The sequence below is a fragment of the Botrytis cinerea genome, chromosome 2 (genome assembly GCF_000143535.2).
Source record: "Botrytis cinerea B05.10 chromosome 2, complete sequence".
In the NCBI taxonomy this organism is placed as follows: domain Eukaryota; kingdom Fungi; phylum Ascomycota; class Leotiomycetes; order Helotiales; family Sclerotiniaceae; genus Botrytis; species Botrytis cinerea.
Window position 1 is genome coordinate 1591106 of NC_037311.1, and position 12045 is coordinate 1603150.

Here is a 12045-nt window from a genome sequence, read left to right on the forward strand (position 1 = left end):
GGCATGTTCAATGCAGCCCTTCTGTCAAATAGTCATTTGGCCCGAAGCATGCCATTCATACGGATTACCTGCGTCTACTGTCATTGTTAAACTTCGATTTGTAAATAGTCCCGCACCCGTCAAGCTGGCTCAAGAGTTCGTTGCCGGGAAGATAATCACCGCCATCGTCAAGCTGGCTTGTATTCCACTTATAACCCCAGATATTGAACGTGTCTAAGACTAAGGATCTTCTTCAACAGATGTGCATGAAATTTCGAGTATTTGAATTAGAAATCCTTCGGGTCTTCTATCCTCCTGTTGAATGCCGTATCTCACAAATAAACCACCTGGCCCACTGTTGGGAGGTGTTGATAATGCCATTCTAGTAGTTGTCACCCCACATGCATGACAGCACGACGCTAGCATCATTGGTCGACTTCAAGGAATCTGTCAGCATAGCCTTCTATAGTCTAGCCTCCACAAAGCAGAACACTGCATTGAACAAACAAGGCTGTTGGTTTTTCGCTCTCCTCTCTCATCTTTGTTTGTATCTGATCATGAAACTTATTATATCCTGCAAATTAGCAAGAACGAACACAAAATTCAGAACTACCATTTCCATAAGATTATTCTCATCTAGTTTACCTGAATACCATACTTAAAAACTCTTAGCCTTTACACATGTAATTTTCTTACCACCATATATCTGTTTCAATAGTAGCTTTCCATGTAACGGAGCAGCTAACATATTTCTCCTCTTTTTCTTACAGCTTTATTTTCTCGTGCTTTATAGGCTTTTAATGTAGAATCCGAGTTTTAGAATCATCAAATAAGTACATAGATTTGATCCTATCAAGTGAACTAGACAATCATGACGATGACGAAAAAATTCAGCATTTACGGTCCCTTTATTCATCTGGAAATTATCAATTTGGCTCGCGTGATAGATTATAAAGACACGGGACACTTCTTATAGGATGAGCAACGCCGTCCACTTGTGTCAACATCACCTGAATCTTCTCGTCTATTCACCTCTCAACTTTACATGCCTAACGCTTATTATTGTTACCCAGATCTTAACACCTTTTGTTTCGATTGAAATTTCACTTGGAGCACCACAGAGAATTTTGGTATTCAGCTCTCATTTTATCATTCATCACTTTAATCTCTCATACCAAAACGCAAGACGAAAACACCATCTTCCCCAACCTCCTACCTCGATTCGACGCTAAACATTGTTGTGGTTACATTCCGCAGTAGCGGACATATCACCCCGAACGCAGGTCAAACAAAGGCCAATCATTTCATACAAGTCTTCCAATTTCCTAGACCGACCGTCTCTATACTGTGGAGATTTATGCCTGTATGCATCACTACATACACCGCTATCCTCGCTAGGGACCGGATCGGGCATATTTTGTGCTGATTCTATCGCTTCAGAGAGGGGAATTCCGTGCAACCTAGCCGGCCAAAGTCTCTTTTCTCCCAACAATTGCAGGTATGCATATGCCCATTTGGATGTCCAACCACACTTTCGGTAGCACATGGCATACCCATCATTGATTCCTTCTAAGATTATTTCAGAAAATCTTAGCCTTGCGGCGCTCCTCTGTGTTTCGAGTAGACCTTTACATTAAGATCTCAGTCAAGAGCTCAGAATTATTATTGAGGGATACTTACAAAACAACTTCCAACCTATCACAGATTCAACTTCATCGCACGCAATATCGTAATAAGGACCGTGATAGTCGAGTACCAAAGCTTTTGTAATGTCCTTGAACGCTCTCGCATTTCGAAACAGATACGCCGCCACAACAAGACGCATCAGATCACTCTCATCTTTGGTATCACTCCGAAGAAAAGTATTGCTGGCCAATTTCATGGCATCGAGAAAATCATATTTGTCCGATAAAAGGGCAATCTCCAAAACCTGACTCGCAGTAATGCTTTCAGAAATCTCATTATTTTTATGATGGATAATGGCAAGTATGATTTCCAAAGCAGCTGCATTATCATCAGGGAGTCTGATTTCTTCGGGACCATTCTGATGGAGCAGACTTTGGCCTTCCTGCCACTCCTGTCTGAACATGGCAAGGAAAGGCTTGGAAGCTGCCTTGAGAAACAGTGAATGAACATGAAACCTCTTTTTCTCTGGCCCGACAACTAGAATAATGTCGCCATCGGGGGCAAAGTTGATAATTTTGTTTGTGGTCTCATCTTCTTGGTGCTCCATGGTTGCTTGAATTCAACCTCATCAATCTTGATTAACTCACAATCGATTTTGTATTCGGTTTTCGTTGTTTCTAGATTGATGGTATGTGAAGAAGGCAAAGGTTCATGGGAACTGACATGGAAACTTACAGATAGCGTGAGTGTGCCTTGTTTGAATGGTGTGGCTAGGTTGGTAAGCAAAGCTTTTCCTGACGAGAATGTTATCTTGTGACGCTTGATTGGGCGGTGTCATGCATGACCGTCATTCATAGCGACGAATAAAAATCCGAGAAACCAATGTTCATGACTGTCAGTATTGGATATTCAGATGTCTGGTATCAAAAAATCACCTTCTCTACAAAAAAACTATGGTAGTTCTGGTGCTCGCAATGGGTAGATTTCGCAATTTATTTTTGAAGACTCAACTTATTAATTTATTAGATTCTCCATCATCTAGTCCATCGACTGAACAGAAAATACTTATCGGTACCTACGAAGTCCAAAACCAACTCAAAGTATCCAATCTAAAATCACTATATTATATCTGTTGCGACACGAGTGACTATGCACACCCAAGTGCACTAGCGCGCTAGCGTATTGCATATTGCATATTGCGTATTGCTCTCGTAGCTCTGAACCTGGAATAGACAGACACTACAATCACGATCGAGGTGATTCCCACCTCCAAAATCTACCGTGACGCATTTACTACAATCCAAAAGAAAACTTCCCTGCCCCACGCAACACCATAACCATACAAATAGAACATAGAAACCCACAATACATATCCGGGTAAGCAATATCAAAAAGAAAAGCATCCCAGAAAACAAGAACTATGCATAGACTGTTCCAATTTCTTTTCTATCTACCCCCCCCCAACACAACAACACAACAACCAGAAAACACAATAACCAACAATCAAAACCCCCCTAAAATCACAAACAACCACGCACGCAAGCACACACGCACGCACACACAAACACCATTGAAAACAATTTACACATCTCAGATACACCAATCCCATATCCCAAGTACCTTACCTTAAACCTTAACCCCGAACACCAAACATCCTGTGCAACTCGAAGTAGCAGACTTCACATTGTCATGCTATGATGCACTCATCGACCTCAGAGATGAAATGCTAATTCTAATCAAACTATTAATTTTCACCCCCCCTCTTTTACCATCTAGTTTTTCGAGTAATCCATTATAAATTCTCAAAACGTGATACAAATCTCGGTATTAACAAATGACTTATACGCTGCGAAACGCACTTGCGTTCGTCCTAGGATTTTTCTTTCGTGTTCCACCAGTGGAAGCAACCACAACTTATGGATTTATTATTTTAATAATGTATCGTGTTATTCATCTAACTTAATCTAATCTAATCTGAACCATTCTATTTTCGTATCAGTAATGGTTTAATCGATCTATTTGTATCCCCCCCTTATCTACCGTTCCTCTGCCGCTCCTTGCAAAAGAATAGCACATGTATGTATCAAAGCGCTTCGCTCTATTGTAAATCCACTGTCTTATCTATATCCTCTTCACCCCGGTGCTTTCCTCCACTATTATTACTATATCCTCAAACATCCATCTAAGCACCGAAAACCTTGAATCTCTCCTCAAGAGGCTTGAAGGTCTTCTCTCCAGCTGCGGCAACAGGAGTACCAAAAACGAGTTGGGCGTTAAGTTCCCAGTCTGCTGGGATGTCCCATCTAGAAGAATTGGTGTTAGTTATATATTCATTTTAATCCCTCTTTATGCCACCTTTGTCCTCACATATGTCTTCCTCTACCCAGACATCACAATTGATCCAGAGAGAAATAAGAAAGGAAAAAAAAAACTTACTCAGCAGCAACCTTAGCATCAATCAATGGAGAGTAATGTTGCAAGTTTGCGCCCAATCCCTCAGCTTCCAAAGCAACCCAAATGGCATATTGAGTCATGGCATCACTTTGAGTAGCCCAGATTGGGAATTTGTCTGCGTAGGCAGCGAATGCAGATTGCATTCCGGAGACAACCTTTCTATCTTCAAAGAAAAGAACCTATCAATTTTCCTGTTAGTTTATGTTCATTCTCCAGTAACAAGATGGCAGATTCAAAGATCGAAGATCAAAAATCAAACACCCAAGACCAGAGACCAAAGAATGGAATAACCAGAGAGAAAAGAAACATACAGTTCCATAACCAGCTCTGAAGCCGTCAATCTTCTGAGCAGTTCCCTCAAACTGATCCGCTGGCACAACACCCTTCAAAACCTCCTTGGTAATATCCCAAAGCTTCTCATGTTCGGCCTTGAGCAACAAAACGACTCTGGTGCTTTGCGAATTGAACGAGGAAGGAACGTGCAAAATTGACTGCTCGACAATCTCTTGAATCTTGCTATCGGGGATGGTGGACTTGTTGCTGAGAGCGTAGATGGTACGACGGGCCTTGAGGAGATCGATGAATTGGGTGGATGGAGACATGGTTGGTAGGTTGTTTGTTTGGTTTAAAGTTCTGGTACGTGTCTGTTTGTGTATGCGAATTGAAGATGCGTTGCAAGATGTGCGTTGTAAGGCGATGTGATGTGCTGTGCTGTGCTGTGATGATGAGAAAGTGGAAAAACGAAATCTCCAGACAGAGAAATCAATTCTTCTTATACCTCTCCAGTTCCATTCAGACCCAGCCCGACGTTGCAAAAGTTAAAACCTGGCCCGCTCTTTGCCCCGCTCCATCCATTCCAAGAGACACACTGACACTGACACGCCTATCACTCTTCACCACCCCGCTCCACTCTTTCTTTCCAGATTCCAGATTTCCAATATCAAGTCACCATTGCAAATCCGCATCTAAGGGATCAACAATCCAATCCAATCCGCCCAATCAACATCACAAATTGAGATTTCCAATCATGTCTCGCTTTCCAATCCTTACCTATCATTACCCATCTGTCAATTGCAAACAAGTGAATGACCGAACTTTTGCTTCTTCCCACCAACACAGCTCACCAACACAGTAAACACATCGATCTAATCTGGGCACGCTTAGCCATCTGCTTTCGGCCCCCCATCCCCATCAAAATGTCGTGATGTCTAAGCTTTCACCAAGCACCAGCCCTCCCGGCCCCACAAAACCTTTGAGATTTCTAAGATTTCCATAATCGATGAGCTGCTGACATATCGATTATAAAATGGGGAGTGGGGCAAAGCTGAGTGCGGCGCGCTTCTTCTTCCTATTGGTGGAAAAGATGTGGTGCGTATGGCTCTGCTATTGGTGGAACTGGTGCGGTGCGTATCGTTATGCTATTGGTGAGAATGCTGCGATTAATAAGCACGTTACCATTGCGGTTATGTATGGGAATGGATTCAAGGAGTATGCGGTTACTATTGAGACAATTGTTGCATCCACGATTTATCAAACCCAAGGAATACGACTATGATTTTTAAATCTTTTCATTTATAAGCTATCTGTATGGCACGGTATCCCTCCCACACGCTCATTTGCACAGCAGTATCTACTCGCTGTCTAGCATTCACAATCCCATCATGTAGCTCCCATCAAGATAACCCCAATTGCTTGGATTGTTCTTTTGCTGTTGTTCTCATATCCCATTGCGCCAGCCTTAACACCGCTCAACGCCCTATTGACAACCAAAATTTACCTAGTCAATATCCCATATGCAAAATGTTCAACCAAAGAATCCCCCATTCATTGCATAAAAGCAAGACAGCTCTCCACCCATTGAACATGCGTATAATACAGTCCAAATATGGCGAACGATATCGAAAGTCCACTGCGTATTTACAATCCTTGACTCATTCGCATCGTAATCCCATCTTTGGTATATAGGAACCCTAGACTCAAGCAAAAGAAAGAATAATAAAGTGAAACCCGATCACCAAGTCTCGGCAATGTATTGCCCAGCTTCATTCTTCAACTTCCAGAAGTTCTTTGCTTCTTCCCTATCCAGATTGCCCTTCTCCATGGCAACATCCACAAGAGCTTCCTCAACACCTTCACCCATTCCTTTACTACTTCCACAAACAAAAACTCGACCATCCAAAGCATTGATGATGAACCAGACCAAATCTCCTTGATGTCTAACCTCATCTTGAACATATTTGCCCTTTTGCTTACTACCAGGTCTTCGACTCTGAACAACTTTCTTGACTTCCGATTCATGAACACCCCATTCACCAGAATACAATTCATCAAGAAGAGAATCTCTGACTCCTTGAAGAACCCAAACTTTGTTGGCGCAATTGGCATTTTTGAGACGACGTTGAACAAATCCTCGGAAGGGTGCAACTCCTACACCCGCACCAATCAAAAGCATAGGTCCGTCGGAAACAAATTCCCTAGCCAAAGGATTGGCCATTAATCCTTTAAACATTGGAATTCGGACGTTAATCTTTTCTCCTCTCTTTTCAGCTTCGATGAATTTTCTTGCTTGTCGCTCAAAGAATCCTGACCCCAGACCAATTCGATTTCCATCCTTCCAATGATTGGTTTCGTGGACAGTGACTGCGATCTCGATAAGTCGGCTACATCCTTCGACTGGTACACAGTTCTCCTGAGGATCATTGGACATTGAATAGAATCGAGGCCTTAATGTTTCGAGCTCTGAGAGAAGATGATCGAGAGGCGGTTTACTAGAAGGGAATGCGTGAAGGAGTTGAGGGATGGTGATGTGTGGACCAGTTCGGAAATCGCAGAATGCACCTTGTCCTTCTCCAGAACACAGATATAATAAAATCTTCTTCTCTTCTGGGTCGGTAGCATATTCGGCAAGGATTCGTAAAATCTTCTTGTTTGGAGGATATGATTGAATGTCAGAACACCAAGTCAACAAATCACGTCTGGTTGTGATTAATTCTCTTGGCTTATCGTCTCCCCAGATTGTAGGCCATCTTCCAGAATGTGTCTTCAATAGAATCTTTCGATCACGAAGATGTCTTGGAATAGATAACAAATCCATCATTTCTTCGACCATTGATTCTTCATTTGGTGCCATGACACCAATTGCACCACCAACCTTGAAATCAACGCCACCCTCCTCAGGATAATCGGTAACGTCCAAATCAAAGTGATATGTTCTTTTTTCAGCACCAGGCCTGGTCAATTCTCTGGCATTGAAAATTCTCGCGGAATAGACTTCGTAAGGTGGATGTGGCTGAACGAATGAAGGTGGTTGAACTTTGGTATCGACATCTAACTTCGCATGATGTGGTGTGAAGTCAATTGAATCATTTTCCATACTAATTCCAGAGTCCTTATGGGAGATGACCTTTTGAATGCCTGCTGCATCTGCGGCGTCCATAGGAGGCTCGACTGTGACTGCCCCTCTGTTCTCATTGACATTCAAAGATTCCATGCCTTTGACAATATCCAAGGCTTTTTCCTTTCCCAGAGGGAGAATCTCCATGTTTTTCTTTGGCAGATCTGGCAGACTTGTCAATCGTGTAGGAATGGTTTCGATCTTCAATGCCAAGCTCCTGTAAGCATCGTTGTCTGGCAATCTTGGTCTTTCGTAAGTGAGGCCATCAGTTTTGGTAATGGCCATGCAACAACCTCCGCCGCAGCATTTTTCCACCAATTTTGTGCCCGCATTTCCGATAATTCTTTGCATATCGGTAGCATTTTGTGAAATGAGTACAGTCGAAGCCCGACGACGGCGTGGCTCGATCTCTTCGGGTTCGAGGTCGGAAGACGATGATGATGAATAGGTAAGAGCCGGAACCTGAGATACCTGGGAGCGGGGTGACTCAGGCTGTGGCTCTTGTGGTATACAATGCGATGTAGTAGCCATTCTGTGAACTTGAGGACGCGACATTGTTCGAAGTAGAATCGATGGACGACGGATCATATACTGAATGTGCGAGTATGAATGCCGAGAAAGCGTTGAAAATAAGGAGGCGAAGGCAAAGCTGGACTTGTTGATTTGTGTGTCAGTCCAACTTTTTGAGTTTGTCAATTGATTCCACAATGATATGGTATGATGTAAGAAATGATCCAATAGATTGTGCTTCTTCTTAAATAAGGATTGGCGTCAAAGTTGTGTGTCTGCTTCGAAGTGATTATTGCTGTAGTAGCTTCTCTTATTATTCGACTTGACGGTATCGATGGTATATTATGGTGAATATATCAATAGAAAGAATTATGGGTGAATTCTGGCTGAATTCTGGCTGATGTGGATATGGATTCCCTTTTAATAAAGTTTTTTCCGAAGGGACAAATTGATTCTTGGTGGCGGAATGACTGGGAACTTTATTTTGTCCAAAGTATTCATGAAGCCTCGGCCGTCACCGGGATCGGGGTTGATCAAGCGTAATATGAACAAATAGCGAGTAGTTCTACATACAAATCAAGCTTTTGATATAGAAAAGGTGGAGGATTAATATTTCATCAGTCAAGCAACCACAATGAATTGGATTGTGTAAGATCCGTCGTGATGACCGATCTGATATCAAATCATGACTACGTACAGTCCACAGTATGTGTCGTATGTGTCGTCAAGTATCAACAACAGTACAGAACGTACTAGGTCTGGCTCAACATTCTCTGCTTCTCCTTTCTACTGATTCTACTGTGTACACACATCGATATCATTGATCATGTCTGTCTCACCAAGAAAACATACAAGCCATGGCCTCAGGATGATCAAGCATCGAGCCCATCGAAGATTTCCGTCCCATTTTGCCAAAGATTATGTGTGTGCACCAGTCATTCCCTGGCTAGATCTGTACATCGTGTTTTCACCCCCTCCCACTCTTCATATCGATACCTACCTAGGTAGGTACTTGCGTCAGATGCACTAGGTGTTTCCCTTCACAAAGATACTCACTTGCTTTAGCATCACGAAAAACCCAACATCAACCCAACATCATCAATCTATCATTCAGAGAAGAAGAAAAAAGCCATCCCTCGGCTGGCAGGTCCCTTGGCTACATACATAACCGTTGTTCAACCCCGACAAACATCGTAAAGATCGACTCTTTTTTTACTAGAAAACTATGATTCGGGTCCTTCTCAAACTCAATTGAAGTCAGGAACGAACTCTTTTAGGAACTGCTAGGATAAGAGAATACCCGCTTTTCGTAATCTACTTGCCATTCGAAGTTAGGATATCCAGACAAGGGAAAGAGTCCCTGTCATGGACCTTGTCATGGACATGTCATGGGCCCTAGTCGATTCACTTATCTGATCCGAAAGGTTATGGGCCAGAATGGTGAGACTCGGTAAGTGCTCCGGGTAGATGGGAAAATGGCCTGACGGTAAGGTGACACGGCAAGAAAGAGGCAAGGGACAATATTCAGCGCCGGTATAGAATGGTTCGAATTACAGAGAGGAGAACTTTGACAATACCAAGAGTTAGAGAGTTATGTCAGACTGCCAACAAGCACATGAAGGTATCTCGATGCGAATAGCCTTTCGCTCTTCGTTTTCGCATTCGGGTTAGCCAATTCCAAAGCCGGACTATTTCCACGGAGAAATACGCAATCCCTTGACACTGTTTCCCAATCAACCCATGGTTTTCTTATACAATCCACTCACTCTATTCACAACTGCACAGAATCACAAGCAAACCATTTTCGAGAGTTTGGTCCATCTCTTCTAAGTTCTAATCCCAAGGCCAAAAAATAACTTGGCTTAACGTAACCCTCCCTACATCTTACAACAATTTTTACCCAACCATTCGGAACCCTACCTACTGACTACTCAGATCCGAGACATGCTCATCTAAATTTACACACGTTGACTTCTAGGATACGGGGGACTTTCGATCTGATAACTTTAAATCACTTGGTGTAATCTATATGAACAACAAAAATCTGAATAAATTACAAATGATTAATGAATCAAGGAACGTAGGAATCAAGGAAATACGTGGAGACTCACGTATGGGTGACATTCCAGTGACAAACCATTTCCCAACGATCCAGAATTCTTTACCAGGTCCGCCAAGCATCAAAAGCAACAAGGAATAAAATCAGATTAGATGAATCAGATTAGATTGTTTGATCCCCAGCTCGCAGAATCAGACATCATCCCTTTGTTGAGAAATTATCCCAAGACATGGATGCGAATCTTTTTCCTGATTGGAGCCTTGTACTATTGGGATTTACCTTTTTATCAGATCGTGTGGATCTTATGCCATCTGATGAGTGGTGAATACTTTTTTCTCCATACCCACAAGGATTCTACTCCGTACACGTATAAGGTATGTACTAAGAGTTTCTTGCATTAGTTTTTTGCTTGTGTTCTTCTATGGATTATCTATTGCATATAGAAAGTAGACAAAGTAGTATAAGAAAAGACGACACGGAATATCTTTGTTTTCATGTTCAGCTACTTATACCAATTATGGCATGTGGGTTCTCGATGCATCCAAGCATTTACAAACCAGGATATGGAAATCGCGAACCACAGTTTGAAAATTGCGACTTTGATGTGCAGATGATGAATGTCTATACGAAAATGGGGGGTTTTAGGAAAGCATTCGGTAAGCTTATCAGATCGAATGATGGAAAGGGGTTGCGAGAACGGAGATTAGATTGATCTGATAAATTGAGATGCGATGCGATGATCTGATCTGATTAGACTAGAGGACAGCTAAGATAAAGAAATGCGGTTGGAATAAACAATGTGAGTGGACAATGAAAGAGGACACGTGATTTGTAAAGGGGCTTCTTTCCATCGCACCGGACATTGCAACATCTTGAATCAACAAGGGAATGAAGATTTTCAGAAAATCATTGAAAATGTTTCAAAATTCAATCCGCCCTCCCTCTTGATGCGGACCAAAAAGACTCGGCTCGGGGTGTTTGAAATCAGAACAGATCTATCCTTCTAGACGTATTCCATTCTTTCTGACTGCTGCCGCTCGTGTCTCCTTTGTAGCTTCACGGTAATTACGGCTCATGTCTGAACGTGGATCCCGCTATTTACCGAAGCAGCCGCTGGAAAATCTTCTTTGGAACCGCTGTCATGGCTAGAAATACTCCGCTGTCACTGTGCTCGGAGATCTTCTGCAGTTTACCCAGTGGTTTGTGGACCTTTTGTTTTATCTCTTTTCTCCTTTCTTTTCTATCACTTTTCTTTTGCTTCTCTTCGGTTCTTCTCGATTCTTCTAGAAAGTTTCACTGGTTCTTAAGTTTTGATTATGCTTGATGTATTCGTTTTCGTGCGATCAAATTTGCTTGAATGTAAAGTGCAAAGAGCTTGATTGTGGTTCCTGTCCAGGGTTGAAAATATTGGAGCTTTTATCGATGGCGTGCAAAGAAAGTTTTTCTGGGCGGATCTTTTTCTCGCCGGTATGCTTCATTGATTCTGCGGATTCATTGATCTCGGTTTCTACCGTTGGAGTGCTCTAGTTTTCAAGATATGAATTTTCGATTTGCGTTTAAAATCATAGCTTTACTATAACGAAGGATTGTGTTAATAACATACAATCGTCGCGTGCAGTTTGTTCACAAGCCTACCGGTATGTGTGTTTTCTCAACATTCTATGTTACATAATTGTATCTTTTCGCCTTCACTTCTTCTTCCATTGATACGGATGAACACTTGGCTATTCTAGAAACTCGGGTGATATAGGCAAATGATACGTTTCACTTACGATATGAAAACGAAGCGTATTACGTTTTGGAATTCATAGACTTTTGAATCCCACTTTAATATATATATATAATGCGCCAAGATACTTACTTTCTTAGTTGCTGTTGGGAATGGCTTTGGAGGGGGAAAGTTCCTTCTTTGAGAGTATGCTGCGGTATTCGATCCAAGTCCCGGTTGAGTGACTTCTCAATAAGAGTTCAAGGCATTCCTTTTATCGGTAGTTTTGATATTCAACGCAGATTCTTGACTATA

The 12045-nt window shown here is 42.1% G+C and overlaps 3 protein-coding genes across 3 annotated transcripts; all 3 read right to left on the reverse strand.

The window, feature by feature from the left end:
* Nucleotides 1–990: 990 nt before the first annotated feature.
* BCIN_02g04500 (hypothetical protein) lies at nt 991–2478 on the reverse strand. The gene is made up of 2 exons (XM_024691316.1): nt 1660–2478; nt 991–1605 (listed from the first exon to the last, which is right to left on the reverse strand). The coding sequence occupies exons 1-2, from the start codon at nt 2210–2212 to the stop codon at nt 1208–1210; spliced, it is 951 nt and encodes a 316-aa protein (XP_024547086.1). The 5' UTR covers nt 2213–2478; the 3' UTR covers nt 991–1207.
* A 1025-nt stretch (nt 2479–3503) lies between these two features.
* Nucleotides 3504–4895, reverse strand: BCIN_02g04510 (hypothetical protein). The gene is made up of 3 exons (XM_001552865.2): nt 4371–4895; nt 4042–4238; nt 3504–3908 (listed from the first exon to the last, which is right to left on the reverse strand). Exons 1-3 carry the CDS (start codon nt 4659–4661, stop codon nt 3788–3790), a joined length of 609 nt encoding a protein of 202 aa, XP_001552915.1. The 5' UTR covers nt 4662–4895; the 3' UTR covers nt 3504–3787.
* Nucleotides 4896–5603: 708 nt separating this feature from the next.
* BCIN_02g04520 (hypothetical protein) lies at nt 5604–8476 on the reverse strand. The gene has a single exon (XM_001552867.2). The coding sequence runs from the start codon at nt 8039–8041 to the stop codon at nt 6071–6073; it is 1971 nt and encodes a 656-aa protein (XP_001552917.2). The 5' UTR covers nt 8042–8476; the 3' UTR covers nt 5604–6070.
* Between the last annotated feature and the right edge of the window lie 3569 nt (nt 8477–12045).

Bases quoted from the DNA above. Each gene is read 5' to 3' on its own strand.
- BCIN_02g04500 (XM_024691316.1), bottom strand. From the start codon at position 2,212: ATGGAGCACCAAGAAGATGAGACCACAAACAAAATTATCAACTTTGCC. The intron at 1,606-1,659 runs GTAAGTATCCCT...CTTAATGTAAAG, and splicing joins GATAGGTTGGAAGTTGTTTT to GTCTACTCGAAACACAGAGG.
- BCIN_02g04510 (XM_001552865.2), bottom strand. From the start codon at position 4,661: ATGTCTCCATCCACCCAATTCATCGATCTCCTCAAGGCCCGTCGTACC. The intron at 4,239-4,370 runs GTATGTTTCTTT...GAAAATTGATAG, and splicing joins TCAGAGCTGGTTATGGAACT to GTTCTTTTCTTTGAAGATAG. The intron at 3,909-4,041 runs GTAAGTTTTTTT...CAATTCTTCTAG, and splicing joins GATGCTAAGGTTGCTGCTGA to ATGGGACATCCCAGCAGACT.
- BCIN_02g04520 (XM_001552867.2), bottom strand. From the start codon at position 8,041: ATGATCCGTCGTCCATCGATTCTACTTCGAACAATGTCGCGTCCTCAA.